Source organism: Hemicordylus capensis, chromosome 3 (genome assembly GCF_027244095.1).
Source record: "Hemicordylus capensis ecotype Gifberg chromosome 3, rHemCap1.1.pri, whole genome shotgun sequence".
NCBI classification, from domain to species: domain Eukaryota; kingdom Metazoa; phylum Chordata; class Lepidosauria; order Squamata; family Cordylidae; genus Hemicordylus; species Hemicordylus capensis.
In genome coordinates this window covers 224,389,312-224,413,179 of record NC_069659.1, presented here as the reverse complement: position 1 = coordinate 224,413,179, position 23,868 = coordinate 224,389,312, and the positions used below count along the sequence as shown (strand labels likewise).

Here is a 23,868-nt window from a genome sequence, read left to right as displayed (position 1 = left end):
ACCGGTTTTTCCGGTTATGTGTACATCCCTTGCCCCCTAGTGACAATAGCTGCTGGAGACAAACAATTCATTCTTAGTCCTGATGTACAGCCAAAACACTCAGCCCGATGAGTCAAACTGTCTAGGAGGCTAGCATTGTATATAGGCCAAGTAAATCATCTGGGAACATCCAGTGCAGTAACATTGCTGAAGCTAAGCAAGTGTGGTTCCAAATAGTGCCTAGATGGAAGACTCATGTAGGCTTCTTTGAACTTTCTGAAGAAAGCTTCCTAAATGTAATAATTAAATTCTCTGCAATTTCATCTTGCTTATTTTTCATGGAAGAAATAACAAAATGTAGGGATTTCTGCTGACATGGGCTGTACACCCATCTGTGATTGGGTGTACAGTGACACTGTGGTGGTTAAATTCACCCATATCATGTGAGTGTTGCTTCAGACAATTGCTTATGCCACTACAGTCTGAAAGATGATGTTGGATCTTTGACATAACTTTAGGAAGAGTTAGTGTGTAAAAGCTGATGTGATGTACACAATCTGGCTGCCATGTGGAGTCCAGAATAAATTGTTTTGTGAGGCAAGCTGATGTATGCGAGTGAATTGCCACACGGACTGAAGTTAGACCTGTGCCTGTCAGTTCAGGCCCATGACTCTCAGGGCAAAGCCCATGACTGTCACACTGGGAAGTGCAGAGAGTTTATAGGAGAGCCATAACCCCTTCCAGACATAGCTGAACCTAGATGTAATTTAAGGATATGCATATTGGATCCAGTTCAGGAAAATTGGTTTAGGATCCCTGACCAAATTAGGATTGTTTCTAATCCAAGCCTTCACATCTGGTGACGCACCAAGTCAAATGGAGCCCACCAACCACATATGGAAGCCATTCAAAGGCTTAATAACCTCCTGTTATGCTGCCTGTCTGAGACTATAAAAACAGGGAAGTTAGCAGGCTGCAATAGATGGCTGGTGGTTGTACTTGGCTCGATGGCATCACAACTTGAGGAGGCTTGCTCTACTGATATGCTTGGAAATGTATCTGAGCAATTGTCCATAAAACAACACAGAATCTGACAAGGGCAAGTTGTGCAGGGAAACATGCTCTCATGGGCAAATTCCTCTTCAGATCCATCCCTGCACACAGAATGCTTCTGGGGGAAGGAATAGCAGTATCAGTTATGTGGTATTGGGACTGATTCCAGGTCCACTCCTCCCCCCAAAGTGGTTAAAAACGACTCATATGTAACCTGGTGACGCAAGCAAGAATCTGTGTATTCAGGCCTTCAAGGTTGTTGTTATTAATTATTATTAATACATTTTACATCTATTCAGTGTGCAAAGTGCTCATAATATTTCTCAGCTCATTTATCTCTCATATATATATATATATATAGTCATATGTTTAGTAGAAGCATATATGAATAGCGTCCCAGGAAAATCCATACGGATCTCAAATATCAACATGTGACTTTTTCCTTGGCATTTAGAGAGCTGGTGGAACCTTAAAAGCATTTATTTGAAAGAGAACAGTTTGGCTCTCTTTTGGTATATTAAAGAAGAAACCTATCTTGTGTGAATTGTGTCAGTGTTGATTGATCCATGATAATAAATTATTGAAACTGACAATCAGCCCAATTTAGAAGCTGGGAAAAGGAAATCTAGGTCAGATCTGCTTGCATTGGTAAGCTAGTGAACGATTCTTTGCTAAAATGTAGCATTGGTTATTTTTTCCCTTCATTCAAAAGATTTAGTAGCAGCTCTGCTTCTTTCATGAGTACGTTTATTGCATAAGCCACCAGTTTAGCTTAATACATCACTTTAACCCACACATGTAATTTTAGATGAAAGTTAGGTATCACATGCTTTACAAGTTCTAATAAACTGATATGGGGAAAACTTTATCTTTTCTTAACACACATAACACATAAGTTATGTGTGTGTTATCAGTTCTGATGCCCCCATGCACATTCATAGCTCTCCAGACAAAGCTCCCAAATTTATTCACCATAACTTCGAACATGTACCATATAATCTTTGTAGTGCAACCTTACCATTCACTGCCATGTGTGTTAAGAATGCATTACAATATTCAATCATTTCAGGAGGTAAACACAGGAAAGTCTGTTCAGTTATTTTTCTGTTACAAACATTTCATAAATATTGACCCTGGGTCCATTCAGTCAAGAGCTCTGCAAGCAATCCAGAAAGCACACTGAAGACTTGCAGGTGCCAGTTTCCTTATTCGCTTCAGCTGAATACTGTAATTTTGCATGTGCATTGTTGTGCTTGTGCAAAACTGTTCTTAGGAACATAGGAAGCTGCCACATACTGAGTCAGGCCATTGGTCTATCTAACTCAGTATTGTCTTCACAGACTGGCAGCGGCTTCTTCAAGGTTGCAGGCAGGAATCTCTCTCAGCACTATCTTGGAGATGCCAGGGAGGGAACTTGGAAGATGCTCTTCCCAGAGCAGCTCCACCCCCTGAGGGGAATATCTTACAGTGCGCACACTTCTAGTCTCCCATTCAGATTCCTGTATATACAGGTTATGTCAGGGATTCCCCTAATGACAACCCTAAGGACTCCTTTGACAAGGGTCCTCCTGACAGGGACCTCAAGGACTCTGCTGACAAAGAACCTCTAGTCAGCCCTGCCGTGCCTTCCCAGCTGGTAGTCCCTCTAGAACAAAGTGCCACATCGGCTCCTCTACAGACCCCAAAGAAGACACAGCCTCTGTGGAGAATGGTGATGTGCAGGCTACAGACCCAGCCCTTTGGGGTGGGGGGAGACACCCTGACACTGCTATGCTCCCAAGAGCAGTGCCATTGCCGAGCTTGTGCTAAGCTGCAGTCGGGTCAGAGAAGGAGTGTGTGTTTGGCAGCCAATTGCTGCTTGTATGAATTTATCCTTGTGAGGAAGAAGGGACTTCTTAACTGGAGGAAACGGAGCCTGGTCCATTTGTACCAGATGAGGCTCTGAGAGACTAGGGGTATGCACAAAATTGGCTTGGCCTGTTTGGTTTGAATTCCAACTAGGGTTAGGGTAGGTTTGGCTTGAACCCCACCCACCCTGGTTCGGTTCGGTTAGCATTTGAACCAGTTCTAAAATGTTCTACACAGGGTATAATGAGGACTCAAACTGGCCCATTATTCCCTATGCAGAGCACCTAGGGGAACAAAAGTAGGGTGGACCACCCACAGAACCCCAAATCAATTGGACACTCCTGCGATTACATTTTTTGTATTTCTCCCATAGGGATTCATGGGGATTTGAGGATGCCCCAACTGTCCACCCCCCAACGGGTTGCCTGGGCATCCACGTGGGTTTGAGTGCAAGGCACACTGTGCCACAACTCTCCCCTGAAGCCCCAAGCTGGTGGGGTTCGTATATATGTGTTTGTGTGTGTGTGTGTGTGTGTGTGTGTGTGTATATACACACACATACATTCATACACACACACACACACACACACACACACACACACACACACACACACACCTGCTTGGGTCTGCAGGTCCAATATCACTATTGGATTGGCTTCTTTTTTGCAGTGATAATGTATGAATTGGTTCTCATCTCTCCAATACCTGTATGATCAACTTCATGGATAACACATTTTCAATAACACTGGAGTACTTGTAACGTTTTGCTGATATTTGTAATGGAGCTATTTGAAGAGCTAGAAACTTGTTTTCCATGTTCCCCTCCAAAAAAATGAATGCCGAGATTCTTAGAATGTGTAGTCCTAAAGCTAGTAGTAATTCCTCATTTGCATTATTTCAGTGAAATTATGTTCATGTATGTTAGGGATGTGCACAGACCGAGGTCCGTGCGGTGGTTCAGCACCGAATCAGTTCAGACGAGGTCCAAACTGGTTCAACACCGTAGGGAGGGGAGTGGTGAGGGAGATCTTTAAAAGAAAAAAAGAAAAAGAAAAGGAGAGCAGGCCCTTACCTGCTCTTTGCTGCTGCATACAACTTCCTGCTGTGGCAACACTTGTCCCAAGAACCCATGCACACTGCCAGCATGCACATGGTGTTCACGCATGCACAGGTGCCATGTACGGGTTTGGGGGACAAGCACCACTGCTGCTGGAAGCTGCATGTGGTGGTGGAGAGCAGGTAAGCACCTTTTAATAAAAGATCCCTATCGCCGCTTCTCTCCCTGCAGTGCCAAACCAGTGTACGAACCTCGGTTCATGCACTTCCCTATTGTACATTGCCCTAAGTTCCTTGGAGGAAGGTTGGGGTATAGGCATGTAGTATGAAAGATTGGTCACAGAACTACAAAATCATACAGCCCTGAATATATCAACTGTTATTGATTAGAATATAGGTTTTCAGCTGCTGCAAATTTCTGAAAAAAAAAAAAGCTATTTTGGAAAATTTAAGACCATCTTTAGAGAGGGTTGAGGGAAAGAGGCCTGTCTTCTACTTGAGTGCCATTTGCCTTTCCTCACTTGAAATTTTGGTTTTCAACTTATTCTTCTACTGTGTATATTACAGTCTGATCCAAAACATGTTTACTTGGAAGTAGGTTCCACTGAGTTCACTGGGCCTTCCTTACTTCCCCGTAAGTATGCTTAGGATGGCAGGCCTAATGAAACTTTTTCTTTAGCTTTTCCTAATCTATGTGCTCTCCTTTTATTGTTGCCATGACCTTCTCTCGGTACATGCCACATTCCTGTTCTGCTATGTCAAATTGTCTCCAGCAAGCACTGTTGAATCGCAAAGGGGTTTTTTTTTGTAGTATGTGCAGCTAATGAGCTTGCCTTATAAGCAACTGTTGAATTTATTTTGTCATTATAGAGTCTGTACAAGCCTACAAAGAGGGTCAGACTGATGCAGACAATGGACATGAAGACCATCATTCCTTAGGGACCAGCAGACTGTTGTATCACATTACTGATGGAGATAATCCTCTGCTGTCTCCTCGCTGCTCTATTTTTAGCCAAAGCCAGAGATTTAATTTAGACCCTGAATCAGCTCCTTCCCCGCCAAGTGCTCAACTGTTCATGATGTAAGCTAATACATATTTTACTTTCCAGAGCCACCTCTGCATAGCCATTAATGCTTGTCTCATTATTTCTTTCACATTCTCCTGCCATTTGCTGTCTTGCAAGTATCCTACATGGTCACATGATGTCTTTATGGCCCAAATAGCCCAAGCCAAACTTTCTAATGGAGCAAGTAGATATTTCCACCAAAGAATCCTGGGAATTGTAGTTTGGCAAGGGTGCTGAGAATTCTGTTTGAGATACTTTGCCTCCCCTGACAAAGCTACGATCTGCAGAGTTCCCTGAGAATAGGGAATTAATGTTATACCAGTCTAGTTTTGTAATGTGAATATGCCTTGAAAAGTTCTGTTGTGGAAGAATTACTGCATAAGCTCTTATGTAGACTCTAAGAACGGTATTAGAACATATCTGAATAGACCTTTTAAAATGCTTTCAGGACAATTCTAGTCTACTTTAGGATGCCACACACTTGAAAAGTAAATAAAGCATAATTGTTTATGTTGGGCAGGCTTTCAGATCTTCACGTGTGCAAGGCTCTGATGTTTTCCTAGTAACAGCTCATATATATTTTAAAGGGAAGACTATATAATAATTATAATAATTAATAATAAACTTTGTTAGCCTCCCCATAACAAATTGTTCTCTGGGCGGCTCACAACACAACATTAAAATATATCCAATAAACAACAAACAGATCACAAAACAAAATACAATACAAAACCAATTTTTAAAAGTCTGAGTGAACAGAAAGGTCTTCACCTGGCATCTAAAAGAACAAAGTGATGGCGTCAGGTGAACCTCACTGGGGAGGCTATTCCTATTCCATAAATGGAGTGCCACCATCGAAAAGGCACTCTCCCTAGTAGCCATACAGTCTTGTATGTCTGAATCTGATACCAAACCAACCATAAACAGTTTTGGATTAGGACTTCCAAGGCCTTTTTAGTGTAGATGTAGTTCATTCAGGATTTTGCTGAAGTAAAATCCATCATTCCAACTAAGATTGCCTAAGATAACCTGCAACCACCCTGACAAATCTTGGCTTGCAACATGTTGATTGGCCAATTCAGGACTTTTTCTTACGCAACTGGATCAGGGGAGGCCAATCACTGTTGTGTTTGGTAAAAGAGAAGGCATATATATATAATACAGACTTAAACAGGCTATTCTCATTCCCTTGGGAGTTCGCTGTAATCTGTGAGGTGATCTAGAGATTTCTAACATAATTTTGTACATTTCACAGGATTTTTGTTGTTGAAGGGCAATTTTGTTGTTGTTGAAGGGACATGACAATTAAATTGGTATAAAATTGATGTACATTTGCTGTTTAAATATGTCCAGGGATTTAATTTCAACTGGTGGAGTTTTGCTGTCATTCACAGTGGGTGATGAAAGTGGGCATAGAAAGCCCTTCTCAGTTTCCTTCGTCTCCATTCATTCACTCTCCTTCTCTCTGTCCCCCTTCTTTATTTCCTGTTTCCCCTCATACATTTTCTGCAATTCAGTGCAGTTGCATCCCTGATTCTATAAAATGATTTCAGATGTGAGGATTATCATCATTTCTATCTTTGTAGGCCAAGAAGTTCTTCCAGGGGTAGCTGTGATGACTGCAAAGAGCCACAGACAATAGCACAAGTTACAAAGCACCTGCAAAGTCTTAAGAGGAAAATCAGGAAATATGAGGAAAGGTTTGAGCAAGAAAAGAATTATCGGGTGAGCAAATGAGGAGACAAGCAAAATGTGTTCTTAGAAAATGCCACATGATTTCTGTTGTATTTTAGGTGTAGAGGAGAGTGTATTTGACTCATTAAGTTATGTGGGCCTGGTCTAAGTGATACAGCTTTCCCAGTGTTCCCAAGGACCAAGACATGTGTATTAATTAATTAATTAATTAATTAATTAATTAATTAATATCCTGCTCTTCCTCCAAGGAGCCCAGAGCGGTGTACTACATACTTGAGTTTCTCTTTCACAACTACCCTGTGAAGTAGGTTAGGCTGAGAGAGAAGTGACTGGCCCAGAGTCACCCAGCAAGTCTCATGGCTGAATGAGGATTTGAACTTGAGTTTCCCTGGTCCTAGTCCAGCACTCTAACCACTACACCACGCTGGCTCTAGTATATATTATTAAATTAGTGTACATTATGAATACATTATTAAAATGCATACTAGGGAGAGAAATGGCATTCACTAGTGGTAGCTGTAAGTGATCTCATAGAGGCCTGTGGTAGCCAAGCAGTGATGCCACAGATGCCTAATCTTAGTTTATCAGTTTCACTTGTTATACCAAGCAAAGAAGTCATCCAGCAAGTTTAGGGGATAGCAATATGTAATCTTACACAGATTACAAAAAGGGCAGATAATTAGTTTTCACCAATTATAAAGGACAAAGAAAATGATATCCTAGTCCCATTGACACACCATGCAGGTAAATGCTAAAGCATTATGTAGTGATATTTTAAAATGCTCTTTGAAGATGGCCAATCAAGTGAGGTGGGCCTTTAGTTACAGGTACTTAGTGAAATCCTCATTATTCTCATAAATAAGTATAAAACTTCAAAAAAAAGGATAAGCCTAAAATGTTGGGTAGTACAATGCCCAGAAATTTGCTCTGAGTTCTCCAGATTAATACCAGACTGTATTTGGGTGGGTTTGCCCATCACTAATTATAGTTGTGTTGGTAACAATAAAAGCTACTCCCTAATCGTTCCTTATTTTCTGTGCTTTCCTGTCCAGCCTTCCCATGCTGACAAAATATCCAATCCTGATGTAATGAAATGGATGAATGATTTAGCCAAATGTCGAAAGCAGCTTAAAGGTACACAGCCACCATCATGCTGTCATCTTATCACATGGTATTTCTCTGTCATCTGTCATTAATATGTGACATTAGATCTGATGAACAGCAATGGAAGGAATGTTGCTTATAGCACACTCATCATCACTCTATATCAGAAGAATGTGAGATCCAAATTCAATCCTGTAAAAGATGAAAGAGATACTTTTAATATTATTCTAAACCTTAAAATCTGATGGCAATTGAGATTGAAGACTCACACTCTAAATTAAAGTGAGAGAGGGATTTATATATTCAGATTTCTTATACTCAATTGAATTACATATTCATAAAGAGCCATTTAGATGTGCATTGGATACTGGCTCTATGGAAAACTTATAGAAAACATTATATAAATGGGATTATATACCAACAAGACTGTGGGAGAGGTATGAAATTCAATTTTTATACTGCCCTTCCAAAAATGGCTGAGGGCAGTTTACACAGAGAAATAATAAATAAATAAGATGGCTCCCTGTCCCTAAAGGGCTCACATTCTAAAAAGAAACACAAGATAGACTCCAGCAACAGTCACTGGAGGTACTGTGCTGCGGGTGGATAGGGCCAGTTACTCTCCCCCTGCTAAATAAAGAGAATCACCACGGTAAAAGGTGCCTCTTTGCCCAGTTAGCAGGGGATATAATAGTGGATATATAAATGAGTTTTTCATATTTCAGTCTTATTCATATTTAGTGGGATTGTGTAATTGCACAGAGGAATTGGAAAAATATTGTGCCATGGGCAGAAATATTATTGGGAATGAGATTCCATTGCATCCTGTAATTGTTAATTTTAACATAAAACAACATGTGGCCATTTTTTTAAACTAAAGGCACGATTTTGTGGGAGCAAGATCAATTGCAATCAATGGAACTTGGAAACACAAAACTTGAAAAGCTGCTTTGTTATTGAAAAAAAAGACTTATTTCATATATATTTCCGAAGAGATAACCAAGTTAAATGAGACACCATGGAGACAACTGAGGCTGTGTATTCAATATTGGAACAGGATAATGCCAACTGTAAATGTTAGACAAGAAGTAGTGGCTTTGATTTCATCTATTTATATGAAATTGACCTAAGACTGAGCAGTGATGTTTGATATTTATTACTTCATGCACTGTATGTGATAATGCCCTTACCTTAAAAAACACATAACACAATATATATGTAGCAAAGCAAAGACAACTAGTTCCCTAGGGTATATCCATTTATAAACTACAGTTACAGTTAACAGCGACTGTTAAACTTTGAATTTCCCCAAAACATGGGATCTGTTGGCTTCTTCCAAAGAACCTTGGGAATTGCAGTTTGATGGGTTGCTGAGAATTTTCTTAAAGATTCCTACCCTCTCTGCACGACAGTTCCCAAGTTTCCTTAGGGAAAGGGAGCTATGGACATAAGCAAGTATGTCTGGTTTGTGTGTAAATAAGTCCTTAGAGTGTAGTCTGTGAAGATCTGTTCCTGAGAAAGCCCAGCTGAACTGAATGAAGTGTGCACAGGAAATTGGCTAGTTGAATTCTACCTCTTTTCCCTGAAATATTAAATTGCATCAGTAATCTCCCCCTCAGTGCAGTACAGTATTTCACTAATGGAGTTAATGTAGAATTAATGGCTTCATTATGCTGATACCTTTCACACAGTAATAGTAAAATATGTTTGATCTTGTGTTATGAAACTGTTTTAAAGACTTCTTATTAACCCATTCTGTTAAGTAATGAGTGTCAGATTTTCACTTGTGTGTGAGTCTCATGTTTTCTATTTTAATCTGCACCATGCCTAGTGAGAAATCATGAACACTGCATTTTTTCTTCAAATATTAAGATAGGTTGCTTCACAGAATAAGAAAAATGAGGGTTTTCAATATGTTAGGTATAATAGGACAGTAATGCAATCATAGCATTACAATTTTGCACATTATTACAAATGTTAATCCATATGCATAGGCGGAATCAAAGTGCAGGGTCGCCATGTATAGGAAGCTGAAATGCTTTTAGTCAATTTTAGTCTGCTGATGTGACAAAATAATTCAACTGGTACTCAAGTAATCCACTAAGGACAAAATAATAGGATAATGTGACTTTCCCCAAAGCTCAAAGCAGCCGTGGGCAGAGGGTTGACCTGCAGTTGAGCTACAGTGCTAGTGGTGTGTGTGTGTCTTTTCTCCTGTAACATTTCGCCAGTCTGAATTGACCTCCCCTTGCCCTGCAAGCTGCTATTTGTCTCATAAGGGGAAACATGCTGGTAAGGTTAACACACATACAGCCATTGCTGGAGCCCAGATCTGATCTGGGCCCCGCAGCTGCTTTTATCTTTGGAGGGAAAAGCCATAAAAGATCCAATCATAGATCATATTGTATTTAATTTGGTTCTAACCAGATTAAAACTTGGACTGTATGAGAATTCAGCACCCAAAGCTCATTGGAAGCCATCACTGAAGGTAAAAGTGAGCTGGATACTCAGACCCTTTTGTCTTTGGCAGACTGCACTTAGGAAGGAAGGAAGGAAGGAGGGCAGTGATGCAATAAATGAGAGAGAACCTCACAAGTACACAGGAGTTGTATTTCATGAAGCCCAGTGGCTTAACCTCTGAAGAACAGTCACTGGCTTACATGTCCCACAGCATAACACGGGCAGTGCCAGACCTGTGCCACTGCCGGACCTTAACAAACATGGTGACGCTGCTGCGTAAGAGGGCAGTACCAGTACTCTTGTGTGATCACATGTCTCACTCGACTTCCATTATTCCCAGTGGAAGTGTGCAACTTGTGATCACGAAAGAGTCAGCAGTTCTGGAGCTGCCCTCTTGTGCAGCAGTGTCACTGCATATGTTAGACCCTCCAGCAGCAGAGGTGGGTATGGCACTGCCCACATTATGCTGTGGAACATGTAAGCCACTTACTGGAAAAGCATTGGGCTTCATTAAGTACATCTCCATCACACCCTGGAGGTTCCCTCTCTGGGGCCAAACCAGATGTAAGTAATCATGTCATTGGTCCTAGTGTGTTTTTTCTTAGTGTAGCATGTGCAAGGGGGGCTGGTCTGGATTGGGACTGTGATAGTGGGGAGAGAGGAGGCTTGAACCCCACTCATCGCACTGCATGGTGGGGTTCAAGCCTGCTATCTCCCCACCTCCAGCCTCAATCCAAATCCCCTGTAATTTGCCTTGGAAATAAGCTTCCATTGACTCTGTGTGTGTGTGTGTTTTCTGAAATGGAAGAAGAAGTCACCGCAAATAGTTGCTCATTCATATCCTGTGAATTTTCCTCAAAGAGCTGAAACTCAAAATGTCAGAAGAACAAAGCTGTCCCCTCAAAGCACCTCAAAGGAACCTTCATCAAGAGAGCGTCAAAGAAGCTGGGAAGCAGGATGCAGCAAGCACTCCCCCGAGTCCCTCTGTAGAGGAAACCATGGATGCTGTGCTGAAACGACTGAAGGAGAAGCGCCAGCAGCTCAATGTTCCCGAGAACATTAAGGTACATGGTTCTTGTGCGGTATTCATGTATGCTCAGCTAGGCAAGATCAAATCTTTAACTGTTAGGCCTGTTTGTCAACTGTTGAACCACCAACAGGCAGGGGCAGCTTCCCTGTTGTATCTCCTGTCAATGTAGTATAGCCGCTGTATCTAAATTGGAACAGGAAATATCCCCCCTTCCTGCTTCTTTTTGAAGAATGCTGTGAGTATGGCTTGCACAGAGAAGGAAGTGATACCTGATTTCAGAACGATCTATAGGTGCTGGTAAATGTGCGTTAGAAACTTTCCACCTGGAAAAAATGAAATTATGAGGTAACACTGGCTCACATATCTAGCTCACATAACACATATGCCTAGCAATTAAGCATTTGCACAGTTGCACAAGAGTGCTCTGGTACAAGAAACTAGAATTGTGCACTGAAAAGAGCAGGATGAAATACTGTGAGTAGATAAAGCTACATATAGAAAACAGTATTGAAAATAGATGATGTATGCTACTGAGGAAGACATATTGTCGAAACGCATCTGGCGTTTTGAATATTTGTATGGAGATTTATATGTGATCCTATTTGTCACTCCATTTGGAAAGGATACTTATTTCATTTGAAGAACTGGATTTTAAACTAGTGGAGCAGTGAGTTGACATTTGATATTTAACATATGTGTTCCCATGAAGATGTTTTTATTCAATTTCACACTCCACTTGGAAAAAATTCATTTTATCTGAGAACTGCATTTTATATTTTGGGGATTCTTCATAAATTCATTTTACGAAGGAGTTCCTTTTTGAAGATTCATTTGAAGCACTTCAATTGATACTTTATTTGGGAAGGACATATGCATATGGATCTCTATTTGACTTACTCAGATTTACAAGAACTTTTATGGAAATTGTGTTACTTTGACATTATTAAATGTTCACACTATAGTTTACCTACTGAGTTGTGTTGGGCAGTTTAATAATTTTGGGAGTTTGTTTGATTTGAGTGCAATAGAGCACCCGTGGAAATAATGACCCTCTATCTTGCCACTGTTTTGCAGGTCTAATGTCTTGCACGAGAGTGCTCTTGTGCAACTGCACAAACACTCTGCAAGCTATTCTCCTGCTTTCTGGTGGGAACCTTGCCCCCACTGCTGTATGCGGCTGCACCAGCCCTTTTACAGTCTTTCATCATCCACGCTTCAATCGACCTCATGAGATTTCTTCGGGGGGGGGGTCCCTTGCCTTTCACCCCTTCTCTTCTCTTGCTTCTTCTTATTTTCATTTTCCCTTGCGTAGTTACTGCTTTCCCTTCGCGTATTTGTTTTCATTGGATATCTCTCCCCCCACCCCCCATTTTTGACCATTGTTCTTCCATGTTCTTCTGTGGCCGGGGAGAAGGTGAAATTTCTGTTACTTGTCGTATGGCAAAAATGGTCAGTTTTCCAAAGTATGTCTATTGTGGGACCAGACTTCCGTCTTCGGACACTCATAGCAAGTGCTGCCTCTGTTTAGGATTGGTGTATGTAGTCAAGGCCTTCTTGCACTGCCAAAAATGTTTAGGCTTTGTGTTTTGCAGTCTGGAGCAGGAGGTAGTCCATGTTTAAAAGGAAGCATTGCATTCCTATTAGTCATGATGGCTATATGGAACCTCCTGGCTCTGAAGAAGTATGACAACAAATACTAGTTGATGGGGAGCAAGAAGCATTTGGGGTAGTCGAGGGCTCTTCTTCCCAGCTGGAGATGCAGAAGTCTGGAACTATGGTGCTTGTTCTGATGGCTTTCATAGGTCAGGGTGCTCTTTCCTCAGCTATTCAGGCACAGGAGCAGGAGCACTCACAGCTGCCTGGGTCTTTAATGGAAAGGAAGGGCATGTTAGCCAATCCCAGTTCATTGAACATTAATAGTGGAGGTGGTGGAGGGAGATTTCTCTGGCCAGGAAAAGTAGGGGAGAGCTGTTCCAGCTGCCTCTTCTAGCTTAAAGAAGGTGAACAGACTGCTGGGATGGTGCAGCAATCAGGGAAGGAAGGGGAAAGTTCCACTTGACTGCTTGCCGGAGGGCAGTTGCTGTTCACCCCAAGTGAGAAGCAAATTGTGCCTCTGTCAGCGACTGCTGCTTTTCAGTGATTGTACAAAACCTACGGATGTGTCTTCTTTTAAAATGTGTGGAATCTGCATCATGGAATTGTACTTTCCTTGTGTGATGGATATCAGAAAACAGACACAAGTGAGGGTGGTTGTTTTTCTTCCTGTTATTCAGTTTGTCAGTGCTACCCCAAGAAATCATGAGCCATTATAGAGCCATTATAGGTAGGGGTGTGTGTGTGTGTGTGTGTGTGTGTGAGAGAGAGAGAGAGGGGGGGGGGCTGGTATATCCCTTGTTAATCCTCAGACATGAAACCAAACTGCAGTACTCTTCTTCAGGCAGCTACAGCTGGTCTAGGAGTAGCTAAGCATGTAAGAGATGCAGGACATGAATTTGATGGGGGCAGATTCCTGGGCAGTGGGTGCTTTTATGTTTGGCCAAGAACTGTTGGGATGCCTGAACTGATGGGGCAGACTATATCTCGTGTTGGTGCAAGGAGAGAACTTGGACCCAGGTTCAGAGCCCAGAGAGCAGCCATTCTCAGTCTTTCTCTCTGTTCTCCCAGCAGCTGTGCTGGTTGTCTGTGGTGCACAAGGGCTATGCATGTTCACAGTATGGGGCGGTCACTGCCTGACTGCAGCTGCTTTCAGCTTTCTAATATCCAGCTTCCATGACTTGCATATGTTATATAAATTAATGAATTTGCTTATTTTGCACCATTTTTTTCTGCTTCTGATAGCCATAAGGTGGGAGTGGGGATAGGGGAAGAAAACACTTGCCAGACACGGAAGTCCAATCTGCTGCCCAATGGCAATCCTACTCAAAGCTCATCTGGCTTTGGCAATTTCACCAGGCATTGCACATGCACGTTCAAGCCTAATGTGACCACCATAAGGCCTAGACGCTTGCTTCATTTCAGACTGGAATCTCTCCATACGGTATTGCAACACAAAATACAATCAAAACTGATTATTTGTTGTTCTTTTTTCAGTTGGTGACTGATACCTCCTTGCAACTGATAGTTTAATTTTGCTCTGTATGCCACATTTGTATGTAAATGCCATGACCTTATTGATTGAAAAACCAGTTTTGAAATCCTTGGGGGTTTTCTGGAAGTGGAAATACGCAGCCCCGTACCACTCTATGAGGCTATTCTTACGACTGGAAGTGGGGTGTGTGGGGGTAAGGCTGCACAAACCTTCCCTCCCCGCCCCCCGACTATCTCTGCAGCTAGTGAAAGGCACAGACTGCACTCCCACCCGAGCCACGCTACTGCAGTGCAGATCTCGGGAGGTCTGGAGGCTGTGTTCCGGCTTCCGCATATCCCACAATGCACTGCATGATGAGCACAGTGCATTGGGTGATACCACCGTGAGACAGGCACTCTAGGTGCATTGATCCTGGCTTCAAGATTAAGGGTGTACTCACACCCTTAACCTTTGCTAAAGGCTGGGCTTCAGAGTCTTGTCAGGCAGGGTGGGAGTACCAGGATCTGTGCGGATCTCAGTGCACCACATGAGCAGCCTCACCCAGGCTAGGCTGCTTGTGAGAACAGCTTTTATGCTTTTTTGGATGCTAGTGCAGAATAATAGAATGTACACATCTCTAGTCATAATTAATAGGAAGAAATGGGGAAGTTGGGAAGTCCTTGGTTTATCCTACTTCCTGGGCATTTCAGCCAGAGACCTGCTTTAGCCCAAGTCAACTATTAAGGTATTGGTATAAAAGAGCAGTGTAGTGTTTGTATTTACTCAAGGTGCGTAAGAAATTCATTTAAAAACAAGAAGATGCAGTGGTAGTGCCTATGCACTAGACCAGCTCCTAGACCAGCTCTCCAGGAGAGGAGAGCTGGTCTAGGAGAGAAGAGCTGGTCTTGTGGTAGCAAGCATGACTTGTCCCCTTAGCTAAGCAGGGTTCGCCCTGGTTGCATATGAATGGGAGACTAGAAGTTTGAGCACTAAGATGTGCCCCTTGGGGGATGGAGCCGCTCTGGGAAGAGCAGAAGGTTCCAAGCTCCCTCCCTGGCATCTCCAAGATAGGGCTGAGAGAGACTCCTGCCTGCAACCTTGGAGTATATGGCAGATCTGGATCGAGATCCGTTGATACCCATAAGAATGGGTTCTGCGCCTGCGCAGGAGTCACGCGGTAGCCATGCCTGAGCTTGTCGAAGCGCCGAAGCCACGCCCCCACGCTGAGCGTTCTATATAAGGCGTGTCTTTGGCGCGAAGTCCCTCAGTTCTTTTCCGACCGCCTTTGCGTTTGGACCTCGGTCTGCCGCCTCAGCTGTTGGAAAAGTTCCTCTCTACATTAAGAACGAGTTCATCTTTTACTGACTGATTTTTGGTTTTGACGACGGACTGGAAAGCGACCTTTGTTTGGATTTTGACTCGGACTGGCTTCTCGGTTTTTCCCGGTTCTCGACGCGGACTGACTGACGACGATCCCGGCTCTTCGACCTCGGAACGGACTCCACTACGAGTGTGAATATGACTGAGGAGAAAAGATCTTTTAAATGGTGTGAAGGCTGCAGGGCGAAACTCCCCTCCAAGGACCTTCATGACCTTTGCTTATTATGCCTCGGTGAGGAACATAATGTCGCCTCCTGCAAGATTTGCCTCTCTTTCTCGAAGCAAACGAGAAAAAACCGAGCGCTACGCCTTCGGGCCGCTATTTATGACGAGGTTCTGAGCCCCTCAACTCCGGGTACTCCTCGTCCCTCGACATCGACTTTGTCTTCAAAATTGCCCCCGAGGGCGGAGTCGGCACCTCCATCAACGTCGAGCCGCCACCGAAAGTCTTCCTCAGTATCGAAGAAAGTTGATTCTTCGAAGCCTACTTCGATGCCGAAGAAACATTCTAAGTCGAAGGAATCTCCAGCTCCTTCGCGTGTATCCAAGTTGTCCACATCGACATTGAAACTGGTAAAGTCAACATCGACGCCGTGTACATCTTCTTCGTCTTCCCCATCGAGACCGGATCTTCGTTCAAGTGGGCGTAACGACTCTCCTTCTGGGCGTCGAAACACAGATCGGCATGGTTCTCCACCTAGAAAACGTCGAAGGTCCCCAGACCTGCCTCCTCGTACTCCATCTCCACCAAGAGTATCGAAGTCGTTGGCTCTGCCATCAACATCGGGGATTCCATCGACCACTACAGTGCCACCGATGTCGACTGATCAGTCGGCACTACCTGCTCCCTCGATGTCGACAGCTTGGTCGATGCCGACAAATCCTTCGATGTCGACGGCTCCTTCAGCATCGACAGTTGCCTCGATATTGACTCCTGCTGTTCAACCGGTGCTTGCCTCGATGTCGATTTCGATGCCGGTTGCTCGAGCTCTATCACCAGCTCCGACTCCACTACACTCGGCTTCGCCATCTACACCGTCGGTCGGTCTTCTTGCTACTGTACTGCACACCCCAGTCCTCACTTCTCAGGTGACGCCACGCTGCCCACCTCCTGCTTTTGAGATCATAGACGTCGATGCCGAGGATATTCTACCATCAGCGACTCGCTCACTGCTCTCGCTATTGGACTCGACGTCGAGTAGACGGACAACCTCTACCTTTAAGGGTTTCTTGCCAACAGATGCAGGCCGATCTCAACCTTCAGCCTCCACAGCACACTCCTCCATACCTCAATCCGCCAACCAAGAGCGCTCCCCGCTAACATGGCACACCTGTGAATACTCCCAGGATCCCATGGGTACAGCTTCACCTGGTGAACCATATGTGTTTGATGACACCGGGTCTCAACAATTGCCACTGCGTTCCGTGTCTACTGTATCTACCCAGACGCAGTGCCCAGAACTATTTCACCGTGCTTCACAGACTTTTCCTATGAGCATGAAATCTGCCTCCATTCAAACAGATGTCCTGCCACACTCATCTGTCAGCACTGAAGAGACACAAACCATTGCTCAAACTAATGTAAACGAACCGTCTCCTTGCTCCCCCTCTGAACATTATGGTTCGTCCGATTTTGAGTCGGATTCGGATGAAGACAGTAATATTGCGGATCCTCCAGTGGATGTGGCTCCACCCACGTATGTATCTCCGAATGATGAGCTAAAAGCTTACCACAAGCACATTCGTGCGATGGCGGATTCCCTGGGGCTGGACATTCGCTCTCCTTTGGCAACTATAGATGATCCGGTATACAACTTTATGCTTCAGTCTCAATCTACCGCTCCGGTGGCACTCCCTATGTTACCAGTGATCACTAGGGCAGCTAAGTGTGCTTGGGAGGTACTCCACACCTCCACGCCAACTTCCAAGAAGCTTGAGAGCCTCTACCGAGTACAAGATAAGGACAATGAATATTTGTTGAAGCATCCGGCGCCCAATTCTCTTGTTATTGATTGCGCCACTTCTTCCAAGTCAGGTAGACGCCATACAGTTCCTCCGGATAAAGAGGGCAGGAAACTAGACCTTTTAGGCAGGAAGGTGTATTCGACTTCGTGCCTTTCGATCAAAGTGGCCAACTATGCAGCCTGCACGGCCAAATACACACATGGCCTCTGGGAACTTTTGGAAAAAGACCTGGAAACTTTGCCTATACATGAGTTTAGGGCTAAGTTCCGCCAGACCTTGGAAAACACTGGGGATTTAACTCGTCGCCAGCTAAGCATTTCTAAACACCTAGCAGAAAGCGAGTCCAGGGCCATGACAGCGGCTATCACTCTACGCAGGCATGCTTGGTTGCGGTCCACTAATCTCCAGATGGACATGAAAGAAAAGATCGAAGGCCTCCCTTTCGATGGCTCGGGTCTTTTCAGCACCACCACAGACGCCACAATGGAACAGTTAAAAAAATCCAAGTTCACGGCAAAGACCTTCACCGCTGCCCAATCATCCTCCGGGCAGTCATCAAGATACCGACCCAATTATGGAAAATACCGGCCCAGCTATCGAACCCAAGATTGCCGGGATTTCAGAAAGCCATATACCCCATATCAAAAGCGTGCCTACCAGCAGAGGCATAAAGCTTCTCAACCCCAGTGTTCCAAGACGCAGGACAATCAAAAGCGTCTTTGAAAATTGCAATTGCCCATTGACACCTCCTCCTCCCTCCCCTTCCCAGCCAGTGGGGGTACCGTCCTCACCACCGACTATTCTGTCCCAGCCAACTATCAGGCTGGCCAGCCATGTCCCCGCATGGCACCACATAACATCAGACAAATGGGTCCTGAAGATTGTGAGCTCAGGCTATGCACTCGAATTCAAGACCATTCCTCGGTTTATGGGGATGAAGCTCACTCCTGCATCGGATCTCCTGAGGGAAGAGGTGAAGGATCTTCTTTGCAAAGGGGCAATATCCCCGGTGTCATGGGCAGACAGGCTAGACGGGTTCTACTCCCGTTACTTCCAAATTCCCAAACGGGATGGGGGTATACGACCCATTATGGATCTCCGTCGCCTGAACAAATTCATTCACGTCCGAAAATTCCGCATGATGGCGTTACAGCACATCCTACCTCTCCTTCAAGGAGAAGAGTGGCTTGCAACGCTGGACCTCAAGGACGCCTATTTTCATATAAGTATTCGACCTTGCCACCGAAAGTATTTACGTTTCACCGTCGGACGGGAAGTGTACCAATACAATGTATTGCCCTTCGGACTGTCTACCGCACCGAGGGTTTTTACAAAATGCATGGCTGTGGTGATTGCACACCTACATACCAGAGGGATTGCTATCTATCCATACCTAGACGACTGGCTTCTGGCAGCAAAGACCAAAGAAGAGTTACTTTCGCATATCCGTTATGTGATAGATCTTCTCCACGACCTAGGTGTTCAAATCAATTGGAAAAAGTCACATCTACAACCAGTTCCGGTTATCTCCTACATAGGAGCAGTTTTGGACACCAGAGTGCAGAAAGCGTTCTTACCAGAGGACAGGTTCAACTGTATTGGAGACCTGATTCGTCTCTTCCAGCATCAACCTACCCAACCAGCTCTTGCCGTCCAACGCCTCTTAGGGCTGATGGCTTCGTGCAATGCGATTATACAATTTGCTCGCCTAAAAATGCGCAAGCTTCAACTATGGTTTCTTTCTGTCTTTCACCCATGCAGGGACAATCAAGACAAACGCTTGCTAATGCCTCCTCAAGTCCTTCGTTCTCTAACGTGGTGGACGCGCCGAAACAATCTGCTCAGTGGGGTCCCCTTTCAAAATCCCTCCCCTACTGTCTGGCTGACCACAGATGCATCTCTACAGGGTTGGGGTGCACATTGCAACGGGCACAAGATCCAAGGCAGGTGGTCTCCTCAACAAGCCCTACTACACATAAATTTCCTAGAGCTACTAGCAGTTTTTCTGGCTCTGTGAGCTTTTCTTCCAATCATACAAGGCCAGATTGTTCAAGTCCAGCTCGACAACACAACTGCACAAGCATACATCAACCGTCAGGGCGGAACGGTGTCCCGGAGCCTGTGTGCCCTCAGCGTCCAGCTGTGGCACTGGTGCATCCAACACCAGATTGCCCCTACAGCAGTACACATCAAAGGCCTGGAGAATGTATTAGCCGACGACCTCAGTCGGGTCTTTTTGAAAGATCGCCAGCACGAATGGGAACTACATTCAGAAGTCTTGACCCTGCTCTTCGACCAATGGATGTTTCCCTCCATAGATCTCTTTGCTTGTTCCACGAATACAAAATGTTCCCGTTACTGTTCGAGAGCGGGCCACGATGCTCGTTCTCTAGGGGATGCTTTTCAGCTGAACTGGTCCGAAGAGACTCCGTACATGTTTCCCCCACTCCCACTGATACCCAGGGTAGTGGCACGTCTGCTGTCTCAACCGACCGACGGGATCTTGATTACCCCGTGGTGGCCAAGACAACCTTGGTTTCTGCGGCTATGCAGACTGTCCAAGAACTGTTACCACCACTTATCTCAGCGCCTAGATCTGCTGACACAAGACGACGGCCAGATCTTGCACCCAGACGTACTCACCCTTCATCTGACCGCCTGGCGGATACTCTCCTAAGACGAATTTTGCTCAACCAACGGAAGGCATCCACTCGTAAGAATTATCAGAGCAAATGGCACCGTTTTAAAATATATGCAAGGTCTAGAGGGTTTTTACCCAAGCAGGCTTCGATCAAGGAAGTCTTACGTTACCTAACGATACTTAAAACTCAAGGTCTTGCAAATGTCTCCCTTAAGGTCCATCTGGCTGCCCTCTCCGCACAACACCCGGGCAGTGATGGAAAGACTTTGTTTTCCCATCCGTTGAGTAAGGCCTTTCTAAAAGGTCTCTCGAATGTGTACCCGCCAGTTAAGCCTCCTGTAGAACCATGGAGCCTATCTCTAGTTCTTTCATCCCTCACTCAGCCTCCTTTCGAGCCCATGGCCACATGTTCGTTAAAACTAGTCTCCTGGAAGACTGCTTTTCTGATAGCAATTACTACCGCTAGACGTGTCAGTGAACTCACAGCACTCAGGGTAGACTCCCCTTATACTATCTTTTATCCAGACAAAGTCCGAATGCGTCTGGATCCTTCTTTTTTACCTAAAGTAGTGTCTTCCTTCCACCTCAATCAGGATACCATCCTGCCTACGTTTTTCAGACTTCCTTCCACTTCCTTGGAGAGATCCTTGCACACTATGGATGTACGCCGTGCTCTGCTGTTCTATATGTCCAGAACACAAGGCTTTAGAGCCTCCAAACGTCTCTTTGTGTCTTACCAAGGCTCTTCCAGAGGTTCCCCAGTCTCCAGACAACGACTGTCGAGATGGTTGGTGCAGGTGATATTGTTCACATACAAACTACAAAATAAAGCACCTCCAGAAGCTATACGGGCCCACTCCATTAGAGCCCACGCTTCCTCGGCTGCACACCTAGCAGGGGTTTCTTTCACGGACATCTGCAAAGCAGCTACATGGTCCTCTGAGTCCCCGTTTATCAAACACTATGCCATAGATGTACGTTCTGCTGCAGAGGCTTCATTCGGGAGAAGCATCTTGAAAAGGGTGCTGCCTTAATTCCTACTGCTCCCCTCCTCCTTTTTTGGAGCTTGCTAGACACCCATTCTTATGGGTATCGATGGATCTCGATCCAGATAAACAGGTTGCTTACCTGTAACTGATGATCTGGTAGAGATCCGTCGATATCCATAAGACCCTCCCGACCTCCCCTCTGCAGTAGGACTACCTTTATGTGCATTGCGGTGTGCAGCCCTTTGCAACGTCCTTTATTGAGCACTTACCTTGGATGAACTCACCTTCGTCTTCTGGATGGTCGTCCTCCACGGCGGTCGTCCAAGAACTGAGGGACTTCGCGCCAAAGACATGCCTTATATAGAACGCTCAGCGTGGGGGCGTGGCTTCGGCGCTTCGACAAGCTCAGGCATGGCTACCGCGTGACTCCTGCGCAGGCGCAGAACCCATTCTTATGGATATCGACGGATCTCTACCAGATCATCAGTTACAGGTAAGCAACCTGTTTTTTCCTATGTTCCTCTACAATTGCCAGCTTAGACCTCCAAAGGATGGATACATGAAGTAGGACTTCCTAAATGGGCAGCAGGATTATTTGGGGAAGAGGAATTTCCTTAAATAGGCAGCAGGGCCCAAGTTGTTTAGGCCTTTAAAGTTTAAAATCAGCCCCTTGAATTAGGTTCAAAAATGAAGTAACCAATATTGATCTTTAATATGGCAGTAATAGTTGCCACATTCTGGCCAACTGAAGTTTTAAAAGCATCCTCAAGGCTAATTGCACAATGAGAGTCTCACATTGGGACTACTATCAGGGCATGAATGACAGAAGCTGGATCCCTCTTTTCCAGGACTGGGCATAAATTGTGAGCTAGCTGAAGCTGCTAAGATGCTATGCTCGTCAACACCGCTTAGGAATCCAAGAGTAATGTTGGATCCAGGAGTGCCCCAAGCTCTGAACCTATTCTTTACAGCAGAAAATTAGGTTTTAAAAAAACTCAAGATCATCTCATCTGAATTAATCTCCTGTTTGTTATCACACATTCAGCTTATAGTGGCCTTTAGGCCCCTATCAGGACCACTGTTTTCACTCTAAAGTAGGATCAAACGTGTGTGTGTGTGTGTGTGTGTGTGTGTGTGTGTGTTCATTTCCCATTAAATGAGTACTATATGCACCTGCTCCCATTCATCTTAGCTTTCATCTCAGCTTCCCTCTTACAAAAAATGGCCTCTTATTAACACAACACTTCCATCCCTGCCCCAGATTGCCCCACCCCTTGCTGGATCCTAGTGTACATTTATGGTTTAATGTAGTTACTAAATGTAGTACCAGGTCTATAAGCTGCACATATTTTAGGAGCAGAGTATTAAATAGGCTTGATTTGACAGGCATGATTGATGGGTAAGATTTTCATACCCTCATTGAGGTACCTAATTTAGATCATAAGGGACTAAGTGAGGAGAGTGGCATCTGGCCCTTAATGTTTTAATGGCACTTTATTTGTATAATAGGTGATTAGCAATTCAAATGGTAATTATAAAATAGATTGCTAGTTCGGCCTTCCAGCCCCTGAATTATAACTTCACAAAAAGGCAAACGTCATTTTGCTTCATGATTGGAATTATGACTAAAAACTATTCAGTAATAAAGTGAACAAAGCTTGAGAAGTCAGTAATCAAACTGCCCTTTTTGTAAATAGTTCCGCTCTTGAACCCATGGACTGGATTATTGGAAACTACTTTATTTCACAGTGGTAATCTTTATAGATCTGTTGCCCTTCTTATCCCACTTGCACTAGCCCCATCCTTGTCCTTGAAAAAATAATAGGCCTGTGCATCAGAGTTTCACAAGGACAGACAAAACCCAATAGTGCCACTGTCAGGAGGGGCCATGCCATGCCAGTCCTTCCTAACTGCTGTATCCTGTCACAGAGGTGCACCTAGGTAATTTGGGAGACTGGACCTAAAGGCCTTTGGAGGCCCCCCTCCCCTGCAAATTAAGCATCATCATGCTCAGCCAGGTGACCACACCACCTGGGACAGACTAAAGAGGATTTGGGGGCCTCCAGGTGCTGTGGACGCCCTGGACTTCAGCCTGGAAGTCCAGGGGTAAGAGCGCCTCTGTCCTGGTGTAACTTTGTGGAACTCCAACATATCTGTAGGCCCTTCTACCCTTTCCTCCTAGACTTCCACCCCTTCCTTTACCTGTGATCAGGTGGGGGCAGGGGACAAGCTTCTTCAATTCAGAGCGACCACTTAAGCAGCTGCCTTGGCTTCTTTGGTTTGAGTTTAAAAGGGATCCCCCCCCCACTTAAAGTTTAATCTAGGTCCTTTTGTGACTGAGGTACTTCTGGAAGATGGATTTTTTCCTGAGACTGCAGCCATGGCTGTAGCCTCAAAAAAACAACTCAGTTTCCCAGAATCACCTACGCCAATGAAGGAAAGGAGAAAATGCACTTTTCTTGTAGGACCTTGAGTGGCATAAGTGCTTCTTGGGAAAAGAGTTTTTTCTGAAACTACAGACATGGCGTCTGCCC

At 44.5% G+C, this 23,868-nt stretch overlaps 1 protein-coding gene across 8 annotated transcripts in view; it reads left to right on the top strand.

Moving 5' to 3' along the window:
• The window catches only part of FAM13C (family with sequence similarity 13 member C), a 103,178-nt gene that overhangs the window by 56,898 nt on the left and 22,412 nt on the right, over window positions 1-23,868 (top strand). For all 8 annotated transcript variants that reach the window (XR_008320310.1, XM_053312769.1, XM_053312771.1 and 5 more), the window contains 4 exons: window positions 4,807-5,017; window positions 6,590-6,728; window positions 7,751-7,832; window positions 11,124-11,326. Coding sequence is in view for 7 of the 8 variants with exons in the window: in XM_053312769.1 (XP_053168744.1) it covers window positions 4,807-5,017; window positions 6,590-6,728; window positions 7,751-7,832; window positions 11,124-11,326 (635 nt within the window). In the remaining variant the exon portion in view is untranslated. The remainder of the gene's footprint in view (window positions 1-4,806; window positions 5,018-6,589; window positions 6,729-7,750; window positions 7,833-11,123; window positions 11,327-23,868) is intronic.